Here is a 27,680-nt window from a genome sequence, read left to right on the forward strand (position 1 = left end):
GTGCCATGCATGGACTGAGGACGCTGAAACGGAACAGTGTCCCTTCCCTTAAGGAGTACCTTGACGAAGATGGAAAATAAACACACAGTTGTGGAAGGTGAGCGGACAGTCATCTAACATGGGAGGGGCTCAGGGAAGGCTTCCTGGAGGAGGAGATGCTTGAAGGAAGCCTTGAAGAACCAGGGGGGCATTGCTTAATGGACAGGTGGGAAGGACATTCCCCCACATGCTTTCCCCTTCGGGAACTTTTTCTAGGGCAGGTCTCAGTCTCTAGAGCGGAGATGAATGGTGAGGTTGATGGTAATCTAAGCTGCAGGTCACTCTTAGGGAAGTGGTCCTCTCCAGTCTCCCCAGGTTCCCATCTATACCCTTTCTTAAAATGGGTGAACTGCCTGGGATCAATGAGGATCACACCATGTTTGTGGATTCCTGAGTTACTTTGGTTTTAACTAGAACAAGAGAAAGGCAGTGATTTCACAATGTGCTTATGTAAAGAACTGAGTAGATAAAAATTAACCTGGAGTTTTAAATCCTGCTCCAGGGGCCAATTAGAAGAAGAAGGAACAAACAAACAAACAAACAAACAAACAAAAAAGTCATAACTATAATGGGAAATTGGCTTAGAGAAAAGAAGTAGAGATAGAAATGTAAACAGTACAGGAGATGAAGAATCAGTAATAGGACTAGCCATGTTTATCCCAGGCTTAACAAGACTTCTGATCTGAGGTAAATGCTTTGCTGGCATAATCTCACTTAATCCTCAAAATGAATCTGAGAGGCAAGATACACTCCCCTCTACAGCCTTGATGTCTAGGAAATGACAGTCTGAGAGAAGGAGATGTCGTGAACCTCCATGAAACAGCATAAGTGGCTGCTTGCGCTGCATGAGAAACAGAATGTCCTCTGTGGAGGGACCAGCTCCCTAGACGGAAAGGACAAGGGTTCCTGAGTATCTGCTCATGATGGAAGTATAGGATGTTTTCCAGAGGCCAAGGTCTAAAGACAACCTTGAGGCAGGATGGGCTCAGATCAAGGCTATTGGCTGTGTCATCTTCGACAAGTTACTTATCCTCTCTGAATGTTTCCTTTTTTATAAAATAGGGAAAAATATTTCCTAAGCATAAAAGTAATACTAACATTTAGTCCAGAGCTTGGAACATAGAAAGGACTCAATGTTTGTTTGTTTGTTTGTTTGTTTAATTTCTTATCTTATTGGAATCTTTCAAACCCAGGACAGTGGAAACTCCTACTTTGAAAGAGTTAGTAAACTGCCACTTACTTTATAGTATGCTTTTCTTTTACTGAACAGTCAAAAAGACACTATTCACAGGTTAAGATGGATTCACAGGTTGAAATGAGTCTGTGGTAAACATTCCCCTATATGTATCTGTGTCAGTTATAAACAGCTCAATCGCATTTTCCTCAAATGAAGTGAAAACCAATCTGCCCTCCCCCATCGTCCCTACCAGGCACCCCACATACCCTCTACAGGTTGTGTGGATGTCACATACCATTGGCCACCCCTCCCCTGCCCCCTGGCTCACACAAGAACTCTTAGGAGTGACCTGCACCTCCTCCTCTCAGCAGGAAATAAGTTATTTATTCTAACACTGGAAAAGGAAAACTGGAAACTTTGGATTGACTCTTCAAGCATGCTCAAGACTTTCATATTTGGCCAAGACTTCTGAGTCACATCATTGTGAGGTATCAGAACAGGACATGACTTTATATCAGCATCAGTGGTCACCAGTGTGTTTGGTGCTGAGAGCATCAGATACCAGGAGTGGGTCCATTTCACTCATGCAGTGAGTGGCAGCTACCCTTCCCTGAAAGCTAGTTAGGAAGAGAAGTATGGACCATAACTTGGCTTAAGAGCAAGTAGAGGAGGGATGAAACAGTCAGTGAATGTCCCTTGCCACCTGTCCCTGGAGATAGATCTGATTGGCTTCACTTGACAACGTTCGTAAGCAAGCATAACACATGGGGCACAACGAAGCCTTGTTCAATCATGCACAGGAAAACGACCCACGACCAGAAGGTAGAGTAAGCCAGAGAGAGCTGCAGGGGCAGAGTCAGGACTCCCCAGCTCTATTCCTAAACTCTAGGCTGGCATTTAGGTAGATTCTTTCTCATTTTAGTGAGGACCTCAGTTTGCCTTCTACAGCACCACCTATTCAATAACTATTTCTACTTAGCTTTGAGGCAAAAATAAATAAATAAATAAAACCCTAATTCACTTTTACTAGAGGAGGAAGGCAACTGAGATCTGACTTACCCCTCTGTCTTTAGTCTGCTATTTACACTAGTAATAGTAACAAGAAAACAGGACAGAGCCTGGAGAGGTTAAGAAATCTGTCCAGCATCACACAAGTACTCAATGGTTGACCAGGGATTAGAATTTGAGGATTATCTGGTCCTAGTTTCGTGAGGTTCATGAATCTCCTCTAGAGGAACCCAGTCAACTGGGTTGTTTTGTTTTTCAACTTTCAGGTCAAAGATTGTTTTTATTGCCACATGCATGCCTTTCTAAACCCACGTGGCTCAAATAATGAAATAAGCTGGCATTCCTGAAGATCAGACCAAATTACAAAGGTTGGGTGAAACCTGGAGGCAAGGTGGAGGAGGTGACCTAGAAGTAAGGTGAGAAGTGGGTGAGAGGTTGCGTTCAGCTTGCCTGGGTTTGGGCGTCTGTGAATGATGCAGTGTAGAGTTGCTAGCTGCCGCCCACTTCTGACTCATTCCTTGGTCTTGATTCAGACATTACCTCTTCCCTGAAGCCTTTTCCGATCTCCTAAGTCTAGATGAACTGTCCCTGCTGTATAGGAGTTCCTATAACAGCCCATTTTTTTCTTTTATTTTTATTAAGAGAGTTTTTTTTTTTTTTTAAACTTTTGATTTTGGTTAGAGGCAAGAGCAAAGATAAAAGCACATTTCTCTCCTCTCTGACCAAAATACTTATCATCCTCCATTGAGTGTTCATTGACTTGTCTCAAATCCATGATACTGAATGCTGCTCTAGGATGATCTTTTGAAATATGCAATAACATGATAACATGGATCAACCCAAAAACATTACTCTAAAAGCCATACATAAAGGAATGCATATAATATGACTTTATCTATATAAAATTTCTAGAAAAGGTAACTCTATAGAAACAGAAAGCAAATCAGTGGTTGCCTAGGGGGACCAGAAGGGGAAGTGGGAATTGACTTCAAACAAGCACAAAAGAACATTTTGGATAAAAAAAAAATTATCACCGGATTATGCAATTGTACAAATTTAGGAAAAATTATCAAACTGCTTACATAAAATTCAGCGAATAAATTTGATGGTATGGAAATTAGACCTCAACAAAACTTAAAATAACAAACCAGCAAGGATCTATAACCTAAGAAGGAAGCAATCCAAAGGATAGGAACTTACTGTGGGAGAAGTCTCCAAACTCTCCTCAGTCCTTTGCTGTTAAGAGAAGCTCAGGTATGTTTAGAAGAGAATTCCCAGAATTAAAATTCCATCCACTCCTACAGAAATTCCAATCATTTGACCCATAGATTCAGAAACACAATCATTAAACCTAATACCAAGGACTATAAAGGAAGATGCTATTGTTGATGGTCTGTCCAAAGGCCTGACTTACTCTGTGTGGCAGAGACACCAGTTGTCCCACATACACATTTCTCCCCTTTTATTATAATGGAATTTTGAATTGAATGCATGGCTGTTCAGAAGGAGAGCCAGTTTAGCCTTTCTCACATCAAGGTGTGACAATATGACTAAATTCTGGTCAATATATGTATATATGTAAGTACGTGTGCAATGTACAAAACAACTATATTGTGCCCCTAAAGGACAGAGACTTGTCCTTTCTCTCCCCATTCCTGCTTTCTGGAGCCATTTTGGATGATAGGATCGGGGAGTAAAAAGACCCGAGAAGTCTGGAGCCCCTGACAAATAATAGACAGGAAATACTATATCATTCCAGGTTTTTCCATGAGAAGAAAAGAAGCATCTGTTGTATGTAACCCACTCTTAGTTTTGGTACCCGTGATATGCAACTGAAATGAAATCCTACAAGAAGAGTACAATCTACTGAGACGAGTTTATCAGTTCAGAGGCCATTTAGTGTGGGCAGTTATTTCCAGTAACCATTCAGATATAAAGAAAAGATGGAAGAAAGAAGGGAGGCAGAGTGGGAGAGAAGGAGGGAGGTAAGGAAGGAGACAGATATTTATACCCAGCTCTCATATCTAGAACATTTTTCTGCTGAACAATAAAGAGCCCAGTGTGAACCTAAAAGTGACTGTGATTGGCAAACCTTTCTTTCCTCCCATAAAGTACAGAAGCCACACTGCTATATGCCAGGAACTATTGAAACTATTCTGCAAGTGGGGTGGGAGGGTGTTCTTTGAACTCCTGGTTCTAGTTCTGAGCCCAGAGCTATGAAGAGACTGTATACATCTGGGTACAGCAACACTCACCTGTTAGTCTCAGCTATTCAGGAGACTGAGGCAGGAATATCAGGAGTTTGAAGATGGCAACTTAGCAAGACCCTGTTTTGTTTTGTTTTTTAAAAATATTTTTTAGTTGTAGATGGACACAATATCTTTATTGACTTGTTTATTTTTATGTGGTGCTGAGGATCGAACCCAGTGCCTTACATGCGTGAGGCAAGTGCTCTACCACTGAGCTACAGCCCCAAGCCAAGGCCTTGTCTTCAACAACAACAACAACAAAACAAAACAAAACAACAACCCCCCTCACACTAAAAAAACAAACAAACAAACAAAAAAAAACAAAGAAAGGAAAAAGAAGGAAAGAAAGGACAGGAGATGTAGCTCAGTGGTAGAGCACTTGGGGGTTCAATCCCTAGTATTGATAAATGAATGAATGAATGAATGTTATGAACAATTATAGCACAAGCCACTGCAGGAGTCAGAAGATAATTGACCAAGAATCTGGCTGGAGAGGAAAGGAAGAAAGTCTCTTAGAGAAAGAAAAAGGCAAAAGGCAGGAAATTATTCTGAAATTAGTTTACCTCAAATTATGCTTGTGCTGGAGAAGGAAAATCAAATAAACAGACAGAGATCATGGTGAGAGACTCCTGGGACTCAGACAAACCCTTTTCTCTGGAAACTCAGTAAAAAACTGAAAAAGGAATTGGAAGATAAAGACACAACAGGCAGAAAAAGGAACAAGGATCCAGAAGGACATATTAAAATTCTCAGAAAAGGTTCTCATCTAAAATAAAGTCACAGAAAAGGGTCATAAAGATAAAGAAGGAGCTGACCAAATACGGTCCCTCTAAATGCTGCTACAGCAAACTGGGACCTTCTACTGGCCCTTGGGTGGACTGCTGAAGGGATGGACACAGTGGAAGACACTGGTACCTCCAAGGCTTTGAAGGGCATCAGACTTGGAGGGTCATCAAGCTTGAAGAGATTGAAGTGCTGCCTTTGACTTATTAGAAAATACGTAAATACATCAAATATTAGAAATAAAATTTTATAGTAAGAATTTTCCTTATTTCTATTACTCAGGAAAAATATTGTTAGTGGTTAATTTGGTGTTACATAATCTTTTAGCTTTATAAATATTTTAATAATTATAAATATAGAAACATTTTATCTATATGAAATCATAAAACTTATCTACTATATGTATATATGTATATTATATGTATATTTATATATGCTGTTATGTATATGTTTGATTTTTTAAAAATTTTGAAGTTATTTTTATTTTTATTTTATTTTTTTTGCACTGAATTATATTTTTAATACAATTTAAAAAAGTATTTTTTAACTAGTTTGTAATCACAAACTGAAAACTGTGTCATGTGCTTACTTTTAGATAATTATACACAATGTTCAATAGCAATAGATTTGTTTTATACATAAGGTATACTGAATATTGAGTCTACAAATCAGATTTTAAATTGAACAGTTCTTTTTAAAAATCCATATATTCTAATGAATACATACCACCAACTCAGAAATATGAATGAAAATTTTTACTGTTTTTTCAATTCAGTCCACTGACTGCCCTACAACAAACCATTGGATCCATATTGCTTGCCTTTCAAAGTTAAGTGGCAGAAGGTATCTCTGAGGTTGTTTAGTGCAATTTCCTCATTCCTGTGTGTGTGTGTCTTCAAGCCACTTTTCTTTTACAAAAAGCCTGGATATATGTAATATGTAGAATTTGACTTTAGATCTTTCTTTTACATAAGAGGGAAAAAGTTCAGATCAGCTAAGTGACCTAAGGACACCAAGCAGCAATCAGACAGACTACAACATATATTTCTTTATGCTACTGAAACCAGGCTGTCTACTATAATGCTAACTAGGATTATTTTTTGTCCTCTTCTTTATCCAGAACACCATAGTTTATCTAGATCACATTTTAAGTGATCATTTAAAAAGTCACTAGAACTTAATTTTTACTTATTTAATCATATACAAGTCTTCCAAAAATATTTGAAGTAATCTGAATACTTGTTTCTTCTATACCTTAAGAATAAAAGTACAAAAGAAGTAAGAATACAAATCCTGCCTTAGTGAAATAAAAAGGAGAAAGAGTCTTAATACTGAAGGTCATTAAGACCAAAAGCAAACTGGCAATTATTTGGAAGACAGCTGTTCAATAAGTGTTCTAACTAGGTCTAACAGATATGCACATCACTGAAAGCAATATAGAAAGATCCATTCTTTTTTTTTTTTTTTTTTCTTTTCTTTTCTTTTCTTTTTTTTTTCCCCAGTGCTAGGGATTAACCCAGCTAGGCAAGTGCTATACCACTGACCCATGTTTGCAGCCCTAAACCCATATTCTAGACAGAGCTCCCTGGATGAAAAGCCAAAAAAGTGCTGTCAGAAGTACACCACCCTCCCACTATCACTACCACATTCCTTCACGTGAGGATCTCACAGTGTCAGGTAATTTCTAGGAAACACTAAAAATGAGTTGAGAATTTCTGCTTGGTTTAGTCAATCTGAATAATTTAGGCTGGAAAGACAACTTCTCTCAAGAGTTAGGGTAACTTTTTCCTTTAGTCCTGACTACACCTTGCCTCCGATGGCACTGCGTAAAGCTTAAGGACCTTTGAAGAGAAAAATCCCATTATTTCTTTTCTTTCTTGAGAGTTGATCTTTTCCCTCCTCCTTTGGAAGGTTTGCAGTATTTTGCTTCCATTTGAGCCAGAAAATTGTCCATTTCCTTTTGCCAATCCTTTTGTCTACTCTGAATGAGTGCTTTCAAGTTATCCACTCCTTCATCAAGCCCCAACTCCTTCCTGCTCATTTCTGCTTCTTTAGCTTCTTCTTGAGCCCTCCTTTTCCTTGCATTCATCTTTTGTTTCGATTCTTTAACAAAGGCATTATAGGATGGGACCTCTTTGGCGTCAATAGCTTGCTGAATGATGTTCCTTATCCTGGGTTCCTCTGTGTACTGCACACAGAGCACAGACTCCATGATCTGATCCATATCCCCCTTGAAGTCCAGATAGGCCTGCTTAATATCAGCCAGTTCTTCTTCAGAACCTTTGTAGGTCTTTTCAAAAGCTTGAATGTCCTCCAGAGTTATCTTTTTAAAGAGTAACCTCCAATAGGCCTCCCAGTCCCGGTCTTGGTTGAGCACCGCAGAGTCCTCGTCCACTGTTCCCTGCTCATCGTACACTGTTCTCTGCAATTTGTCGCTTAGAACCGCATAAACTCTCCCCAGAATCTGGAAGCGGAGGGTGGCGTCTTTCTTGTCTCCCTCGTCCACCCGGTCGGGGTGCACCTGCAGGGACACCTTGTGGTAGCCGCGTCGGATCTCGCCGTCTGAGGCCTCGCGCCGTACGCCCAGCACCCGGTAAAGGTCGGAGGTACCGAAGACCTGCTCGCACAGCGCTAGCAGTCCCATACTGCGACGCGGAAGGCCTCCGCGAAAGAAGCGAGTCTCGGAGGCCGAAGTTATTATTTTTAAATTAAAGTTTTACCATACAATGATTTTATAACCTACTTTTTCATTTTGCTGATATAGAGGACATTTATGTTGCTGACCTAAAATACTATTCACATACTTATCTACCTCTCTTTCTGGAAAATACTGTTAGCATGTGGTATAACAACTGATCAAGGAACAGACTCTGATATTAGAAAGCTGTATCAGCTAGAGTCACTGATTCAAGAATTTGAATTAAATATTTTTTATTTAATTCTTTCTCTCTCTCTCTCTGTGTGTGTGTGTGTGTGTGTGTGTGTGTGTGTGTGAATGCTGGGATTGAACTAAAGTGCCTTGTGCATGCCAGGCTGTCACTCTATCACTGAGCTACACCCCCAGCCCATTTTCATGTATTTTTTAAACTTGGCTCCAAGAAGAATAAGTCTAGACTCTAGACTTGATTATAAAGCTATGTGATGTGAAGCTGGGAACTGCTTCATCTTGAACATGGTTTGTCCCTTCCAGAACTCCTGTTGAATTTAATTCCCACAATGAGACAACAAGAGGCAGGACCTTTAGGAGGTGATTAGGGAATCTGCCCTGGTGAATGGATTAATCCATGCATGTGACTAATGGATGAATGGGTTATCCTCAGAGTGGGCCTGCTATTAAATCCACTTTGACTAGCCTTTTGCCATGTGATGCCCTGCTCCACCTCAGGACTTTGTCAGCAAGAAGGCCATCAGGGAGCGCAGCCCCTCAACCTTGGGCCAGAACTGTGAGCCCAAATAAATCTAATTTCTTTATAACTTATCCAAATAAATCTCTTCTTTATAACTTATCTAGTCTGTGGTACCATGTTATTAGCAACAGAAAATGGACAAGACAGGAAGAGTCCAAGAACTTGTGTCAGTATGAAGAGGAAACCAGTATCTGAAAGAGACTAAGTAGTGGACAGGAGCTAAAGCCTTTGCTTGTATATTCTTTTCTACTGAAAATGTCCTGTTCCTCTTTCCAACTCAACACCCATCCCAGCACTGCTCCTCCCCAGCCTCCACAGGAATACCTTTCATCCCTGACTAGGTCGCTGCCATCAGCACTCAAGCATGCGGTTATGTCTCCCACCCTCAAAACACTTCTCTTCCAGCTACTGCCCCATTTCTCTGTTCCTCATCTGAGCAAGACTCCTTGAAGGAGCTTTCGCTATGGACACTCAGTCTCTAATTCTCCTCCCACCCTTTGCAGGGATGACTTTCTGAGAAGGGTAACCAAGAGGGAAGGGGACTTGGAATGAAGATGATCTAATTACAAGAATAGCCAAGATATGGGGTTTAGGCTGGGCAGAAGGACCCTGGGAAGGGTGGGGGTGCCTCAGAGGCTCCACATGACACCCTAAAGGCCATGGGGATGGGCACAAGGAACAAAACAGGCGGAAAGGAAGGCAGGAAAGAGGGTGCACAGGGATGAGCCTCATAATCAGTTCGGTGCCAATGGGTCACTTGTGGAGCATTTGTCCCCTCATAATCCACAATAGTGCCCTCTAAGTCACCCTAAGCCAGCATAAAAGAATAAAGTAATTATATCATAACATTATGTAGCATTTCCTGTGTGTTATGCATTATTCTATGTACTTTGCTCATATTAACTCATTGAATTTTTTCAACAGTCCTATGAAACAGATAGTATTATTTATCTTTATTTTGCATATGAGGCACAAAGAGGTTAAGTAATTTGCCTAAGGTCACACAGGAAGTGGCAGAGGGAGATTTAAACCCAGGAAGGCTGGTTCCAGATCTGCAATTTTTAATTTTTGAAAGGCAAATACAGCTTGCTATGCAAAAGCAACACCAGCATAAGTATTTAGTCACCCTTCCCACCCAACTGCCTCTCATGGTCCCTCCTATGACAAAAGTCTGGAGCCAACACCACTGGGCATCTGCAGTTCCTTGCCAACAATTTCCTTCCTCTTCTAATTCTAGATCAGAATCTGCTAGATGCTTTTCAGTAGACTGAGGACCAAAGTCCCAGAAATAAGGTGGATTTGGGATGGACAAAGGAAATTTGGGAGAGAGCAAGAAAACAATCTCTTCTCTACATAGTACAGAAGACAAAACGCTATTTCCCTAGCTAGCACTGTGAGTCTCCAACTACCTTTTCTGGTTCCAGCCCTTCACAGAGTGTTTTGTATGGGTTATATCACATATGCCTCACCATAGCCCTTAGGGGAAGACATTGTTATTCTCACTGACCTGAGAAAGGCACTGGATCATGAGGAATTAGGTGACTTGCCCAAGGTCACACAGAGGGGAGCCACATTTTTATCACAGGTATCTGGACCGTAACTCCCATTTCCCGTTTCACCAACATGTTCCAGAGCTATGAACAAAGACCTGGAATGCCGATGCAAGACCCGCTCAAAAATTCTCAGATGATCTGGGATGAAATAAAATGTCTTTCAACAGGACGTGGGGTGACGTATATAAAAAAAACTTTGTAAAATTGTGATGTGCTCTGCAGAGGTTAGTTATCACTGAATAGTTTGTACTTACAGGAGGCAAACACCTACGGCCACATACCACTGAGTATGACTAAGTAGAATCAGCTGCTGTTTGGGATGCAGAGCTCTGTTCCTTCCATCAAAGTGAATTAAGGGAAAATTTTGTAACTTAATAGTGTCTTTCTCTTATTTGGAGTCTTGGGGACCAGTACTTTGAATAAGGGGACTCAGATTAAGTGAAAGAAATCTAAGTCAAACTTCTCTCCCCCATCTGCTTCATCAACCACTGCCACAATACTCTGTCTTGGTGACATCAAAGATCACTGTCTCTAGTCTGTCTGACCTCTGGTTCCTCAACTGCTCGGTCACACCAGACATGCAGCCAGTACCCTCAAGCCTCACCTGTCCAGCTTTTCCTGAAGGCCAAGTCACATCTCATGATTAAGTCACTTGCCTCAAAGATGGCTCACCCATCACCTTCCTCTCACAGTGCAGAAGGCAGTAGATCCTCATCCAGAGCCTTCTTCTCCTTCAGTAGAAAGAAAAATTTAGATCTTTTCTTTCCCAGCAAAATAGAGAGGTGTTGACATTTCCCTTCTTACATTCAAAGCCCTCTGAGGATTCTGCCTTTGAAAATTGTTTACTTGCAGTTCATTTCTAACACCTCCTTGACTATTAAATAAACACATGCACAAGTTTTTTCAATCCTCACCCCATCGGTTCCGTGTCAGAAATTCCAAAACAAACATTTTGTTTTTTGCTCTGAGTTTGGCATTAACATTCTTTGTATCTGTTTGGGGGCAGAGTCACCAAGTACACTGTCCTACAAAACAGGCTGCCAGACCCGGGTTCAGCAACCCTCCTCCCAATCTGGGCTCTGCTTCCTCTTCCCTCCTCCCTTCACTTTTGCGGAGAGATTCACTGGAGACTGGGGAACTTCCTAGGGTTCAGAAGGGAAACAAGCAAGTCCCAGAGGTAAAAAGGAGGACCCTAGAGGGCAAAGACACCCCTGTTTTTACAAAGAAAGAGCTGGAAGAGGAACCCAAGCCAGGCAGATTAGGGTAGGTTTCAGAAGTTTCATGGAAATAGAAGCAAGGCTTTTTGTGTCTTCTGACTAGAAAACCCTGCTACAAATGTGGGTGTGAAATAAAGCGATGATGTGGTCGAAAAATAGGTTTCTAGAACTTGAGGAACCTGTTCTGCTAGTTACTTATCAGGTATGTAATACCTTCTCTGGGCCTCTATTTCTTCCTTATTAAAACTGGAATAATAATACCCACCTGTCTGGATTGTTGTGAGGATTAAAGTGCTTAGTACAGTGTTTGGCATGCAGTGAGCACTGTGCAAGTGTTTGCTATTGTAGAGTGTGCTGAACCACACACCGTGCAGGGTGGAGTCCTGACTGCCACTTACAGGCTGTGTAATCTTGTGAACATTTCTTAACCTCTCTGAGTCTTGAATTTCCTCCTCTGTGAAATAAAGTAAACCCCTAGGACTTGTTGCAGAGATTAAATAAAATTAAATGAGTAATTGTCATGTCCACAGACCAGTTATGCCAGGAGAGGGCAAAGAAAATGCCCCAAAATGGCATGTGAGACTTGTGATTTATTGGGGAAAGCTTACAAGAGACAGTGACTGCTTCAAGAAGAGTTCAGTGGCAACAGGCTGACAGCCTGCACCTCTGTTCTTTGTCTAGTGGCAGGCAGCTCGACTTTCCACAGAGCCCTCAGTTCTGTACCTCTCTCCACTCAGAGCGGGGTTTTATATGTTAGGCTGCAGGAGCAGTGACATCATCAGCATTAGCTTGCTTAGTCTGTTTGTTTGACCAGCATTCCCAGGACCAACTTGCATGGTGCACATGCAAGAAATTGCTTTCTACAGACAACACTAACTTGCCCTAGGTCCCAGTGTGTATAAGAGCAGCCAGTATCCTTCAAGATATTATGTATCTGGACTTTCCAGCCTAGGCTTGCTCTCATTAGTCCCTTAACTTGGTTGGGTTTTGGGGAACAGAAAAGGGGAATTGAGGGACATGGTGTTTTCCTGTCTCCCTTTTCTTTGGGAATGATACAATAATGTATGGGATACAAAGCACAGTGCTTGAGACTCAGTCGATGTCCATTATAAGCTAATTATCATTATTATTATTTCTGTAATTTTGTTGTTATGTGTCTCTCATTATCTCTAGACTTGTCCTCTGTACTCCTCCAGGCTAATTCATTCCAATTCATCCCCCAGCAAAAGTGATCTTTTTAAAGGAAAACAGACTCAAAATGAATCTGTAGTGACATAAAGCATGTCAGTGGTGTTCGGAAGCCAGGATAAGAGGGACATCAACCACAAACGGGCCTAAAGAAACCTTCTCAGATGAGAGAAATGATCTATGTTTCGACTGGTGTTGGTGGTAAGTGTATTCACATGTCAAGACTTATCAAACCGTACACTTAAGGGGATGCATTTGTTTTTATGTAAATTTTACCTTAATATTGTTGCGGGGGGGGGGGGAAATGTAAGGGGTGTGACTCAGTGGTAGAGGGCTTGCCTGGCATTTGCAAGGTCCTGGGTTTCATCCCCAGCAACACTAATAAAATAATATAATAATAATAATAATAAGAAAGAAGAAGAAGAAGAAGAAGAAGAAGAAGAAAGAAAAGGTAACCAGCCTTCCTGGTCATGCACTCTGCATTTTCTCTTTTCCATGGCACTTACCAGTATATACAATTATTCCATTCATTTCTCTACATGTATTGCCGAATTCTTCACTCCACTAAAATATAAACTTGTTGGGGACAAGGACTCTGTCTTATCCACCAGGACAACTCCAGAATCTCTAGATCCATGCCTGGTATATAAAAGGAATACAATAATTCTTATTGACAGACTAGTTCAAATCCATTAATGGTTATAACTCCAAATTAAATGCTGATTTCACCTGTTCTCATCATTCCCCCTTTAACCCAGAGTACCATCGCCTCTTGCTTGGTTATGCAATTGCTTCCTTGCAGGTCTTCTTGCTTCCACCAGTGTCCCCTCAATTCAGTCTCTCCAGAGCCCCCACAGTGCTCCTTTAAAAATGTAAACCAGATAACATTACTCACCTGCTTTTATGATGATTAAGAAGCTGATAAGTGAACAAGAAAAGGAAAGACAATTTAAATCTCTATGAAAATATAAGAGCTATAATACAACAAAGGTCAAAGTCCTAACATAAAATTAATAAAAATGTAACAAATTCAAAAAATGCCTCAACTATTAATAATGAATTGGAGGGGAGGCCCTCAAACAAACCAACAAAAAATAAAAATAATTCTTCTACTTGCACAGGTTACCACTTAGTAACCGCTGCTCCAGTCTCTGTGCCTCTTCTATCTGGTGAATCTCTACTGCCTTCCTGTCATGCCTGGTGGGACACATGAGTCTGCTCTGAGGTCAGCCAGGGTCTCATCTGCCTAAACACACAATGCAGCTGTCATTCCTTTGTGTCTTGCCACCCTTCCAAGTGCTTCCTGAAAGTGAACCCCAGGCCCTCGAACTTTGGAAACTCAAAAACTCGCCCTCTTCCCTCATTAGCCAAAGTGAATTTCCTTGACTTAGAGGAAAGGCCCTGTTTCTCTGAGACACTGTATGCACCCCCAAGAAACACCACCTTTTATTTCATTCTCCAAACTCTGTAATTTCTTTAAAAACATATTCGGGTCAGGGAAAGCTAAAGCTGGAGAAGGGGCAGGAAATTTATGTGAACTATCCTGTTAAACATCTCACTGTTGGTGAAGTATCAAATTGCCTATCTACTTGGGTGGAAAAGGGGAAATAGAAAAAAAAAGTGGGAGGGTGTATAAAAAAACAAGGAGCAATGGAAAAACGTAAATTAATATCTCAGAAAATTACCTAGCTGAAGTTTCTCCCTAGGAGTGGTTTTCTGTCTGCAGATGTTGACTTTTTTTTCCAACCCTCTCAATAGCATAGAGATCTGAGTTTCATATTTTCCTGGGTAGTTGACATTGTGAATGATTCCCCAACATTTCCTTTGTGTTCCATGATTAATCTAAACAATTCTTGGCAACTTGCCCCACATCAGTGACTCGTTCAGATGGACAAGCCTGAGCCAATTTGGGCTAGTGGGATTCAAGCCGAGCCTTGATAGGGGCTCTGGGAAGGCAACTTACTCCCATCTTGAATGCCATGGAAAAGCAAGCTCTTTCTTTCCCTGATGTTGAGGATGGGGAAGCACAGAGCTCCCACTGCCACTGGCGGTCATGTCACAGCAATGAAGGAAGGATGAAACCAGAACTGTGAGAGGCAGAGCGAAGAAACAGAGATAGCCTACCACCTCCATGCCAACCCACCACCTCCACGCCATCATTCAGCCACTGGGTCCCGCCCTCACTCTTTATTGTTTAAGCCACTCGAGTTGAATTTTCTGCTACTTGTTTCTCAGTGTATTCCACCTGATGCCAGGAGAAGTGGGTTGCACGGTGGCCTCACAAAGATATGTCTATATGTTAATCCCTAGGACCCACGAGTGTTACCCCTTATTTGGAAAAGAGTCTTTGCAGATATAATTAAGTCACACTTTATTATTTTCAAGTTCAGTCACATGTTGAAGAGACATAAATTGAAGATTTTTAAAACTTAAAATATCCTATTTAACCTTTATTACCTGACCATTTATCAAGATCAGAAAAGTCTTTTCAACACATCTTCATATGACCCAGCAGTATAAGGCTCTTCAAAAAAAATTTAGTTCCATTACTTATTTGATGATGTTGCTAATTTCAGAAATTGGTTCTACTGTAACTAAAATAAAAAAAATCTTGAACTAGAAATCTGAATCTGAGGTCTATCTATCTTAGCACTAAGTTAGGGGACCATGGGTAAATCACTTCCCTGTCGGAGCATTAGTTACTCTCCTATGGAACCATCAGTGCCTCCCAAGTGCATCAGAATCATGGGTCCTTGTTACAGACATGTATTTCTAAGCCCTTTCCTGGGTCTTCTGGATCAGATTTTCTGACACTGGAGCCCAGGAATAACTGAGTAACTATGATGTACAGCCAAGTTTGTACAACACAATGATCCCCAGGCTCCATATAAATACTTGTTTTCTGATTTCTGTTCCTTCTCTCACTGTCTGGTCTCTGCTACTAGATATCATGGTGGAACAAAACAAAACACAAAAGAACAATAAGAAACCAAGACCATGATTTCATCATCTCAATACCCCCCAGCATCTTCACAGTGCCTGGTATGTAGTAGGAACTCAATAAATATTTGAAGAATTGATCAATGGCTATTAAATAAATGAATGTTATTTAATGTGTATCCTAATCACCTACTGATAGAGAAATGTAAAGAGAGAGAAACTATTTTAAACTTTTGTAGGATGTACTTCCACACTTCCTGGCTGCCCTGCTACACACGTCAGTAATGGGTTGTGTGGATAAGGTTAGTGCATATTTAGAGACCACAGGAAGGTGGCTGAGATGCCCCCATGGGTTAGATTACCCCATGGTATTTCCCGAGGCGGTGACAGTTCGTGATTCAGCAGGAGCCAGTTTTTCCCTCCTTGATTTTTTCAGGTCTAGAAAAACTTGTATCCTGCCTAGGTGACACAGGCCCTTGGGGCCATGCTTTAGGTCTCTCAAGGTCACCTCAAGTGTCTGGGGCCCCAGTGGTTGGGAAGAGGCAGTTATCTTCTGTTGGAAGTCACTGGTAGATTTGCCAGCAGTGGGTGTCAGCCTAGTACAGTGTCCTTAGCAGATGATACCCCAGGATGTCTGATATCATCTCATGTGACTCCACAGTCCTTTATCCCACCCCAAAAGGCCACCTTTTGAGCCTCCCCAGCTCAGACACTATCTGCTGGCCTTGGAAGGTACCGGCTCAGAATGAAATCTGTCACAGGGGTGGGCAACTTAGCCAGGGAAGGTAGAGGAGCTTGGCATCCAGGCCGGGGTTGTAGCGGATGCGAGGGCTCCGGGAAACAATGGCGTGCTCCATGCTGTTGGTGACGTCCCTGATTCTTGGCTCTGCCAGCTGCATCATGTTTTTCAACTTGTCGGTATCTGTTTGAGGGTAAGAGTTTCTGTTATTCTTCATAATATAAGATGAAAGTTTCTGTTTTTTTCTGAATTCTGTTCAAACTCCCTTTCCATCAGATCCCTGGCCTCACACTTCAGGCAGGTTTTCACACTGATTTATAAGATCATTATAATTCATCTTCCTCAATTTTACAGTTATGCACTGAATTCAAGTCATTGCAACTAGAATAGCAATGAGAAGAGCAGGGTTTTTTTGTTGTTTTGTTTTGCTTTTGTGGTGCTGGGGATTTAACCTGGGGCCTTGTGCATGCAAGGCAAGCACTGTACCACCTGAGCTATACCCCTAGTCCTCAGTTCTTTATATGACTGTGCCACTACAGTTGTATGAACTTGGGCTTAAACTTTCATTATCTATAAAACAGGGATAATGATACCTGCCTTGGAGAATAACAAAAATGATTAATTGCGGGGTAGGCAATGGGGTAGTGGGATTCTTAGGCTTTTTTCATTTTGTTTCCTTCTTCTATGTACTTTCTAGAGTTTCCACATTTTCTACAAAAGCATGCAGGGAAAAAAAGTTATTAAAAATAGTGATCCTGCCCTGTCTTGTTTATAAAGTTACTGAGGACATAAATGACCCAGGCACAGAAGGCACCTTGAAGAACTCTAAGACAGGCAGTGGCTCTCCTGTTTGCAGTGTGTGCACAGGTGTGGAGACAGGAGCAGGATGCTCCAGTGGTAGAAGCCCGCTGGGACTCACAACAGAAATAGGAGACAAGCCATATGATGCATTGTCAGACTCTCCCTGGGATTCTAGGACAGGGGCATGTCAGAGTAAAGAGAGCCCAAGGACTCCAGAGAAACTGGGGCCTGAGAGTCAGACTTCCCTGACAAGGATTTAGACTGGAAATCAGACAGTGAACAAAAGCTGTCCCAACTTGGGGATGGTCCAGGTAGGCAGAGAGTTCACCCCCTGGGGATCAGGACCCCTGTGGATGGCTGGTGAGGATAGAGCAATGTCACTCAAGTTTCCTGCACCCCAGACTCTGAGGAACTCCCTTGCCATTTCCTGGAGAGAAAACTGCATTTTGGGGTTCTATAAGGAGCCACACTCTCTTAAGGGCAGACTGTCTACAGAGAGATTATGTCCCAGGAAGCCTCAGACCTTGGGCCTGACCCCAAGTCTACCACCAGCAAGGCCCAGGTGGGAAGGAAGGAGGCAGCTGACAGGGGAGATGGGGGTTGGGGAGACTGGTACTGGCATGTAAGTGGAAGGTGGGCGTTGACACAAAGCACATTCTTCCATCATTCTCTCTAATATTTATTAGCTCCTGTTTTGTGTGGGCACCTGCTAGACATGGAGCGGAAAGGGAGACATAAGTTCCCATCTAGCCTGTCACTCTCCTAGATGGTGGGGAAGAACGTGGGCTTTGGATTTGGGCACCTGGGAAAATGTTTTTCTTCCTGAGAGAATTAAGGAAGAGAGTCTACAATAAAGTGGCAATTTGGCCCCAACATTTGAATTTTTGACCCCTTCTCCTCTGCTAGGGACAGGTCCTAGGCTTCAGGCAGACTCTCCCCAAGAAGAAGGGGAGGGGTTAAAAGGGGAATGTTTGATGCCCTCCCAGCAGAGTTCAGATGAGAAAGGAGACTAGGCCCTTGGCTATGCCCATAAGCATTAGAGGTTACCACACCTGGTCGAGGGTCAGCTTCAGGGCTATTAGCACAAGAATGGTGATCTCTGTTTCTGTGCTTGTCCCTGTGATTCTGAGCACCACTTCTTTGGGAAGGTGCTCCTGTCAGTTGCTATCAACAAGCCATTTCCAATACAGTTCTACTCTGGGTATAGTTAAGAATGACTCCTAGAGCTGTGGACATTATCACACATGTAATTCCAACTACTTGGGAGGCTGAGGCAGGAGGATCATAAATTTGAGGCCAGCCTGAGCAGTTTAGTGAAACTCTGTCTCAAAATAAAATTAAAACGGTTGGGGATGTAGCTCAGTAGTAGAGCGCTTGCCTAGCATACACCAGGCCCTGGACTTGATCACTAGTACCACACAAACAAACAAAAACAAAAATCTGAGCCTGGTCCTAGTGTTCACAAGCCAGGGTCCTGTTTGGTTGGCCACAGCAAGTGGTTACCATTTGTGTAATGCAGCACTGCATGACCACTCCTAAATATCTCCTAAACATCTCTTGTGTCTGTCCCACTGTTTTCCTCCAACTTCTCATAACTACTATGATGTGTGACTTCATGTCTTCATCCTTCCTTTGTAGGATCCACAATAGCCTCCCAGGTGGCATCTTCCCAGAGCACATAACTCTGACCAGTCATTCCAAAGCTATTCACTGATTTATTTGTGGCTCTGGGAATTGAACCGAGGGACACTGTACCACTAAGCTACACCCTCAGCTCACTCTATTTTATTTTAAGATAGGGTCTCACTAAGTTGCTGAGAGTCTCACTAAGTTGTCCAGGCTGGTGTCAAACTCATGATCCTCCTGCCACACCTAGCTCATAGCTGTTTAGAAGGCTAATATCCACACCCCTCCATGTAAACACCAATAAGGTCCTTTATGCTCTGATCCTTAGTCTCTTCCTGCCCCAGTCCCCTCCATACCTCACTTGTGCCAGACTAGTAATAATAGCAATGCCTAAGGTTTGCTGAGCTCTCTCTATGACTGAGGGGGTTACTTTACATTTTGGTTTAGTTCTACAGTCTGTGGAGGAGGAATCATCATACTTTTTTAAATGAATAAGTTGAAATTTAGAGAATTGTGTAACATGATCAGAGGGACTGCAGGAGTCCAGACTTGGAACCACACTGACTGCAAAGGCAATGTTGCATCATGTCTCCAGATGTCGCCTGGGCTTCTTCTGTAGGAAACATCTACTGTCTCTTTCCCTTTTGTGAACTCCTATTCATCCTTCAAAACTCTCTGAGGTGGGCTGGGGAGATAGCTCAGCTGGTAGAGTGCTTGCCTCAGAAACACAAGGCCCTGAGTTTGATCCCCAGTACTGCCAAAAAAAAAAAAACCAAAAAAAAAAACAACTCTCTGAGGCATCCATTGTTGCCCATGTGAGGCTTTTGTGATGGTGGAATTGTCTCTGTCCTGTTAACTGTTGCTTCCCATGCATGCCCGTTATTGAAGATTTTCTGCATGGTGTTGTATTTGCTTTTGGATCTCCCCTACCAGATTCTCAGAGCCCTGTCTCAACCCTGTAATCACTAGGTAACTGAGGTGAAAATTAAGAGTATAACCACTTGGGGAAATGTTTATCTAAGAGTGGTTGACACTTGCCTGAAATTTTTCCTCTGAAATCATGGGGTGGACTACAAATGAATTAGCCTATAGCATTTCATAAGCCCTGTCCTTAGTATTCTTCAGCATAACAATACCAGCTTTTAAAAATTTTTTTTTTTATTTTTTTTAAGTATCAAGGATTGAACTCAGGGGCTTTCAACCACTGAGCCACATCCCCAGCCCTATTTTGTATTTTAGAGACAGGGTCTTACTGAGTGAGGGCTTTGAACTTGCGATCCTCCAGCCTCAGCCTCCCAAGCTGCTGGGATTACCGGCATGTGTTACTGTGATCCTGCCTCAGAGCCCTCCTGCAAAAATCTCCCTTCCCAGTCCCTTTTCCACTTTCCAGCAATGCCTAACTCTTATTCTTCCTTAAGGCAACTCAGAGAAGACTTCCCTATGCCATAGTCTGAATTGGGATTTCAACTCCCAACCCTGTTCTTCTTTCATATCCTTGCTTTCTCTTCAATGGCACTTAACTGCAGTTTTTCATTAAATATGTGTGTTTTTACTAACATTTGTCTCCCCTACTGGGTGTAAATCTACAGGCAGTGAAGGAAAATCACACTGCTTTCTCCACTCCAACTCCCAGCCCCATGCAGTACCTCGCACCGCAACTTTGCAATGAAAGGTGTATGAAATGAAGAAATAGCTTTCTTGGTTTTTGTTTCTTGGCTTTTAATTCTGTTGATGTGCGATGTCCAGGAGAGCATGTCACTAAAATAACCCTCTCTGTATAATTGCAGACCTGCCCCAGGCTTGATTGAGTGATGACATTTGCCCATTGCTATAGTTTCCATCTGAAATTTCCCCCAAAGACCCATGGGTCAACGATTGAGTCAAAGGCTTGGGAGGCTGTGAAACTAAGAGGTGGGTACTTCTGGGAGGTCTTTAGGTCACTGGGAGCATGCCCGCAAAGGAGATCATGGGACCCCAGTCTCTTTCTCTTCTTCTTTTTTGCTTCCACAAGGTGAGTTGTTTTACTTAGCCGTGAGATTCCTCCGTGATGTGCTGCCACAGGCCCAAAGCAACAACAGGGCCAACTGATTGTGGACTGAAACCTCTAAAACTGTTAAGCCAAAATAAACCTTTTCTTTTTATGAGTTGATTGTCTCAGGTGTTTATTATAGTAACAGACAGCTAACTAACACATCCATGGATTTTGGATAATTATAATTTAAGAATCTCTTTGCGGTATAAGAACTTATACCTTGTAGATACCATTGTAATAAAAAAAAAAAAAGGAGGCTAAACTTAGTCTAAGGGAAGATAATAAAAAACACCACAAACTTTTAAATCAAATTTTTTTACCAGGCACCAGGAACTACTCTACAAGTGTGTGTGTGTGTATGTGTAGCCTAGTTCTGAGTCTAAGAGCTTAACTGTGACAGAAAATTTGCCTCTTGGGAATATACATGGAAGCCAAATAAAAGAAAAAAAGAAAAACTTGGGATAATAAGTCATGAGTCAAGGCCACTGAGGCTCAGAGGGAGCGGGAACTGGACTAGATGTATGGCTGCTTCACTCTAGACTCAGGGACTCCTCCTGAGCCAGCACAGAGCCAGCCCTACTCTCTTGGCTGGTGGCATCATCAGAAAGGGAACTGGAGAAGGGACATGCCCAGCCAAATAGGTGCATGCTAATTGCACCAGCCAGTTGCTGCTGACAGAGATGGCACTGGGGCCTGCTCTCTCTCCAGACCCTGGGAGCTACTAGGAAATCTAGTGAATTCTACTCTTCTGAAACCAACTGGTTCAGCTCTGAGATTGGATTCTCTGAGTGAATGTAGAGCCCTCTGGTCCTCAAAATGACCTTCTCTTTTCTTCCAGTAGATGCATCTACAAAGTTTTTGGCCAATTCCCCCCAACTGCACATTCAGGCCATGCCCTCTCATGCTCCCCAAAGGCTGAGGCTCCGTTCATCCCCAAACTGGACCAGTCGCACACATTTGGGAAGGACAATAAAGAGCTGAGACCTCCTCCTCTATCCTCCCAAGCACCTAAGGTTCACAGGAGACCCCTAGCTCAGGGAGATAAGAAAGTTTCCTAGAGACCCTCCCTTCTAAATACTCATGTGTTCGTTTTCCTGTTTATATAACAAGCGCTTGGTACAAGACGCTTCACACATACTAATCCTCATAGCAACCCTGAGAGGTAGGCATTATCAGTAGCTTCATTTTCCAGATAGGAAAACTGAAGCATAGAGAGACTAGTGAATATGTCCAAAGTCTCCTAGCTGGAAAGAGGCAGAACCAGGACTCCAACCCAGGCAGCCATGCTCCTAAACACTCCTCTATATTTATCTCAGTGCATTTTCACCTGACTCTACCTGCACAGTGATAGTCAAGGGCAGGTACCAGGAGTAGGCAGCATCTCTCCTGACCCCCCATAAATCTTCCACTTGTCTTCTCTATTCTCAAACCCCAGCTCTGCCGCTAGCTGTATGGCCTTGGGCCCTGAGTCCCTCTGAGCCTCTTTCCCATTATCTGTAAATTGAAAGCCGGTCAGTGACCCCAAGATCTCCCTGCCTCTCTCTGAGACCCCACTCCCACCTGGGGAACTCACAGATGCGGAAGTATTCCTCTCCGTAGCTATCCCGGGTCTCTGGAGGGAGTCGCTCCCACAGCTTTTGCATGCGTGTCTCCATACCCTCCTTGCCCAGAATGGATGTCCGGTAGTTTCCTGGTTCAATGATGCTGACCTTCACCCCAAAGTAGTGGAGTTCACGCCTGGGAAATCGAAGCTGCATTTGGTCTGGGCCTCAAGATGATAGTAATCAGGGAGAGTCGCCTCTGGAAGGACCTGTCTCAGCAGGAAACTGGAGGTCCCTCTACCCCCTGCTGCTGGCCCAGACACTTACTGCCTTCATGCAAATAAGCCCTCAGCCCTTTGCTAAGCTGGTCCAGCAGTCTCTGGGCAATTTGCATAAGGCAGACCCAGTAGGGAGGAAGTAATGGAGGATCTAGGCCAAGGCCCTGTCTTCCACCAGGTCTTTCTCAATCTTAGCCCCCTGCTCAGTACCATACCTGGTGAAAGGGAGGTGGTCTCTACAAGGCCTGCATCCTCCTTGGGGGGTCTATCTCCATTCACTTCTCCTCATCCCTTTTCTTGATTCTTGGGGAAGGCTTACAGAGGTCTAGCCTCCCTCTTGCTTTTGCTTTAGCTTCCTTGTTTTAGAACTGCCCTGTCCATTTGCTATCACCCCAGCCCTCTCCTCCTGAGTAAAAACACCCAAGATCTCCACCCAGGTCATTTGTTACCAGGGCCCAGTCACCTGATGCTGTCAGAGAAGGCCTCCACACCAAACTTGGAGACACAGTAACCGCCACCAATGACTGCCACACGACCACCAGAGCTGGACATGTTGACCACCCTGCCCCGGGCTTTCTTGACCATAGGCAGCATGTGGAGGGTCACTTCAATCAGTCCCACCAGGTTCACATTGATCACCTTCACAAAGTCTTCCTTGGTCAGCCATTCATTGGGACCACTGGGTAGGCCCACACCAGCATTATTCACTAGTGCCCAGAGGCCTAGGGATGAGAGGGAGAGAGAAAGAACCACAGAAAATCAGCAGTGTCTTTGGGAAAGCACCAGGGACCATGACCCACCTGTTCAGGGCCATCAAGGAGTGGGAGATGGGAGTTACATGAGCCTGAAAGATATTGTGCCTTTTACTGACTCATGTTCCCTTGAAGGGGCACTTTTTTTTGATTGATGTAGTCTGTCAACTAGCTGAGGCTCTGTACCTGTCACGACCCAGGCTGCATGTGGCTAATAGCACCAAAGCTATTAGCCCTAGGATAGGAGATATCTTTTTCCTATCAATTAATTCATGTTTGAATTCCTTTGCCAAAGAGGCTTCCTTTTTCTATTCACCTAAGTGTAAGAAACCAACTCCATTTCACTTATTACCAAATCAGTTCGCTTATTCATTCATTTACCCTCTATACATCCATTCATCCTGTGTCTACTCTGTGCCACTTAAAAGGTGAAGGAAACAGAAACTGAACAAGACAGGGTCTTGTCCTTTGAGGAGCTCACAGACCAGAGAGAAAATGTCATTTTTATAAATGTATAAAACATTCATGAAAAATGTGATAAGGACTCTATTTAAATTGGGTCGTATATAATGGAGAAAAATAGTGGTAAGTATGGTCATTCAACCTTGACCAACACCTCAAGGTACTCTGTCAGCACAGTCATTTACTCCTGAGGGCAGATTTGGATGTGAACATCACTCCTGGCTATCTTTCCCCCAAATCCCTACCTAAGCCACATCCCCCCACCCCCCATCTTCCTGTTTTCTTGCAATTAGAGAGACTAGAGAAGACTAACTGACTAGCAGGGTTTGGAACCTTTCTAGCTAGGGGAGACTCTGGCCTTAAAGAGGAGAATGAGGTTCTTGAGGCCCAGAGTCCATAAAACCCAGTAGTCTCTGCCTGTGAAGAAGGGAGACACAGCACTACTACCTCTGATTGTCCTGGTAAATGGCTCCAGCAGAGAATGCATTACCTGTTGGGGAACAGGACAACTTTCTTTCTCTTTCTTTCTTCTTTCTTCTTTCTTTCTTTCTTTCTTTCTTCTTTCTTTTTCTTTCTTTCTTTCTTCCTTCTTCCTTCCTTTCTTCCTTTATTTATTTATTTATTTATCTTCAAAGAGTAACCAGAGAATAGTCAGAGCAGATCTTTAGGGCTGTGCCAACTTCCTATTCAGGGACTCTCAGAGGCACTGAGAAAGCACTTAAGAATTGTCTCCCTTCCCCGACCCCCAGTACCCAGTGCTTCTTAGAGTAAGAATGTTGCCCATGGCTAGGCAGAATAATCTATCCCAGATGCTAGGATTAGATTCCTAATCCTAGGGACCTGTGATATGTGGGGTTACATGGGAAAGGGGAATTGAGGTTGCAGTGGACTAGAGGTAGCTAATCAACTGACCTTACGGGGGGAGATTATCCCAGATTTGCTTGACGAGCCCAAGAGTCCTTCTAAGTAAAAGAAGGCAGAAGAGAGAACCAGAGAGATAGAGAAAGGGTGAAGAGGACGCAGTCCAACTTTGCTGGCTTTGAAGATGGAGGAAGCAGTCATGTGTTGAGGAATGCAGGCACTCTCTAGAAACTGGGAAAGGCAAGGAAATGGATCTCCCGTAACCTCAGAGGGAGCATGGCTCTGCTGAGTCCTTGAATGTAACCTAATGAGACCCATTTTGGACTTGTCTCCTCCAGAATTACAAGATAATAAACGTGTGCTGTTTAAGTCACCATGCTTGTGTGAATTAGTTACAGCAGCGATAGGAGACTAATACACTCAATGAGTCATGAACACAAGTGGCTCAAGGCTGAATGTCTCACCCTTGCTAAGGACATGTACTAAGAGACAAAAAAAAAAAAAAAAAAAAAAAAAAAAAAAAATCCTGTTCCCAGGAAACTATGCTAGCACAGGAAACAATAAGAAAAACAAGTATTGCATTGCATTGGACAGGAATAATGCTAAGGAAAAAAGTAAAACAAGGAGCTACTCTTTGGTCCTCCTGGGTTCCAGGGGTTTGTTGCTCTTATCTGGACTGAGGTTCTAGACTCATTTCCTTTGGAGTGAGGACTTCCTCAAGGTTGCTGCTTCTACAACTGAGCTATCCTGTTCCTCCCTATCCTGTACCCACACCCTGTGTACTGGAAGTTCACTGGCAGGGCCCCCCCCCCACTCTTGGTTCAGCCCCAGCCTACAGTCTCCTTTCTCAATGCAAGTAGCCACTCTGATATAGGCACCAATATCCATGGTGAGGTAAGGAAGAGATCTGTCCCCTCGCTGCCTGACAGTCAACCACAGCAAACGCCCCCACTCATGGAATCAAATTTTATGTCCCTTTGCCTCTTCCTCTAGCCTGAGCACTACAAGAAATGTGTTTACACTTCTGTAGGAGCTGGTAGGACTATTGATGTTTCCAAGAGGCATCTCCATCTTTAGAGGTTTGGATATACGGAACACAACATCTTCCCTCCATTGCTTCCTGTCAGGACCTCTTCCCTGTCCCTGAGTTTCTGGGAGGGAACTGTTTCTTGGGAATCACCTCTTCATGTGAACAGGATAAACAGTGCAGTGGTTTCCAATCTGACAGAGCCAGAGGCCCCAGCCCTGGTTCCCTACCAATTCCCTACATCAAACTCTCTCATCACCTTTGGACATCAGTGTCCCTAATACTGTCAGATGATGAGAGACGGAGAGAGAGATAGAGAGAGAGAGAGAGAGAGAGAGAGAGAGAGAGAGAGAGAGAGAGAGAGAAACAGAGATGCAGAAACATCATAAACTGAGAAAGTCGAAGAATGCCATTCGCCCCACCTTGCTCGCCCACTTGGTCCCTCACCCACTGGGCTGCTGCCTTGATGCTCTCAGTCTTGGTGACATCCAGTAGGATGGTCTGCAGTTGGTAGGAGGTATCCTGCTGAAGTTTCTGGGCCCCCTCCTCAGTGAGGCAAGCAGCCAGCACTCGCATACGCCGATCAACCAACTGTTTGGCCAATAGGTTCCCAAAGCCCGAGTCACAGCCAGTGATGAAGACATACTTCTCCGAGAGGTTGCGAACCAGATTGCAGTTCTTGAACCAGCGATACATAAAAGATAGGTCCGTGAGTGCTGCCATTGGGTAGTGGGGAGCTGATGCAAAGGTCAGGGCTCAGGAAACAGCAGGACAGGTTGGTTCTTGGGTCCCAGGCGACAGTCTGCTGGAACCCACAGGTAAGGAGAGTCTCTACTACTTGCAACAGATACAGGGCCCTGCCTGAAATACTCTGTCATCTTTATAGGTGGATACATCACCACCAATTAGCCAAGATGCAAGAAATTCAAGTCCAACCTGAAGCATGTCACCTCTAACTGCCCTGGTGATTACCTCCCTCACTCCCTTGCCCTGATGGGTGAAGGTGCCCAAATAGGAAAGTCCCCAGTGGCAATGTGAGTGCTAGGAGGAAGCTCACATGGATGGCATGAGAGGGCAAATAAGAAAGGAAGACTCAGCTAGGGACCCCTGCCCTGGAAAAGCCCCACCCAAGCTCCACCTCCAGTCTAGGGATCAAAATCATTTGCTGTGAGTATAGGCATGCGAATACATTTAATTTTTATTTTCAGGAAAAACATTAAGACGTATTCATTAATTCAAAACAAAATTAGGCAGTGCCCTTCAAACCCCAAGAGAAATTGAAGTCCAGATCATCAACTCTTGGAGATCTTAAGTGAGTATCCATAAGAGATGATGAAAAACAAAGGGTTTCTCAGGTTGTGGGCCTCCATTGTCCTGAGGTCAGAGGGAACTAGGTCCTCCTGTTAGGGAGGATGGGGATATGAAGCCCCAACTTCCAGAAAGCAGAAAGACCTGAGAAAATCAAGGCCTGGCTCATGGAGTAATACTCAGGTCATCTGCAAGGAGTCCCCACTGCACTCCAAACCATTCCAGAATTCTACCCACCTACTCGCTGGGGACCAGGCCAAAGACAAAGGGCATAGCAGCTCCCCAAAAAGAAACTTATCTTCTATTCACCCCCAGGACTTTCTTTCACATCCAGGTAGTCTGATGAAGCAAGGAGCCTGAAGGTGGGATGACAGTGGGAGGGCACTCTGAAGAGACTCTAAAGCCAGGAGACTCAGTGGGTAATTGAATGGAAGTCAGGAGTCAGAACAATTTGAAGGTAGGGGACCAATGACAGGTAGAACCACAGGTGGCAAGAGAAGTCAGTAGGCAAGACCTTGGGCATGTGTAGGGAAGGGATCATTTTGATCCAAGCATCACGGAGTATGAGGTGAGTTCACTGGGCAGCTGATGAAAGGGCCTGGGCAGAGTCCTTAACTCTGAGAGGGAAGAGGCCCAAGAGGAGGCGAGTAACAGGGTCAGGACTTGGAGGGGAAGGAGAAATTCTAGACAAT

General features: G+C 43.4%; 2 protein-coding genes and 2 long non-coding RNA genes across 11 annotated transcripts in view; 1 reads left to right on the plus strand and 3 right to left on the minus strand.

Annotated features, from left to right (window-relative positions):
• The window catches only part of LOC306661871, a 58,330-nt gene extending 47,206 nt beyond the window's left edge, over positions 1-11,124 (minus strand). For both annotated transcript variants that reach the window (XR_013763987.1, XR_013763988.1), the window contains exon 1: positions 10,821-11,124. This is a non-coding gene — a long non-coding RNA (uncharacterized lncRNA). The remainder of the gene's footprint in view (positions 1-10,820) is intronic.
• LOC306661869 (dnaJ homolog subfamily C member 9-like) lies at positions 6,745-7,942 on the minus strand. The gene has a single exon (XM_079141170.1). The coding sequence runs from the start codon at positions 7,898-7,900 to the stop codon at positions 7,118-7,120; it is 783 nt and encodes a 260-aa protein (XP_078997296.1). The 5' UTR covers positions 7,901-7,942; the 3' UTR covers positions 6,745-7,117.
• A 12-nt stretch (positions 11,125-11,136) lies between the features above and the next one.
• On the plus strand, positions 11,137-20,988 carry LOC306661872. 4 transcript variants are annotated; one of them, XR_013763993.1, is made up of 4 exons: positions 11,137-11,635; positions 12,657-12,822; positions 20,515-20,638; positions 20,739-20,988. It is a non-coding gene; the product is annotated as an uncharacterized lncRNA (long non-coding RNA). The 4 variants fall into 4 exon arrangements; XR_013763992.1 differs by having other exon boundaries at positions 20,515-20,988; XR_013763994.1 differs by lacking the exons at positions 20,515-20,638; positions 20,739-20,988 and adding an exon at positions 14,637-15,181.
• Positions 15,219-26,578, minus strand: LOC306661867 (short-chain dehydrogenase/reductase family 9C member 7-like). Of its 4 annotated transcripts, none has more exons than XM_079141165.1 (5): positions 26,128-26,578; positions 24,237-24,282; positions 23,042-23,300; positions 22,320-22,496; positions 15,219-16,483 (listed from the first exon to the last, which is right to left on the minus strand). In XM_079141165.1, the coding sequence occupies exons 1-5, from the start codon at positions 26,401-26,403 to the stop codon at positions 16,267-16,269; spliced, it is 975 nt and encodes a 324-aa protein (XP_078997291.1). In that variant the 5' UTR covers positions 26,404-26,578; the 3' UTR covers positions 15,219-16,266. The 4 variants fall into 4 exon arrangements, with proteins under 4 accessions (XP_078997291.1, XP_078997292.1, XP_078997293.1 ...); XM_079141166.1 differs by having other exon boundaries at positions 24,240-24,282; positions 26,128-26,577; XM_079141167.1 differs by having other exon boundaries at positions 22,333-22,496; positions 26,128-26,573.
• Positions 26,579-27,680: the final 1,102 nt, after the last annotated feature.

The sequence above is a fragment of the Sciurus vulgaris genome (assembly GCF_902686455.1).
Source record: "Sciurus vulgaris genome assembly, chromosome: 5".
Classification (NCBI taxonomy): Eukaryota; Metazoa; Chordata; class Mammalia; order Rodentia; family Sciuridae; genus Sciurus; species Sciurus vulgaris.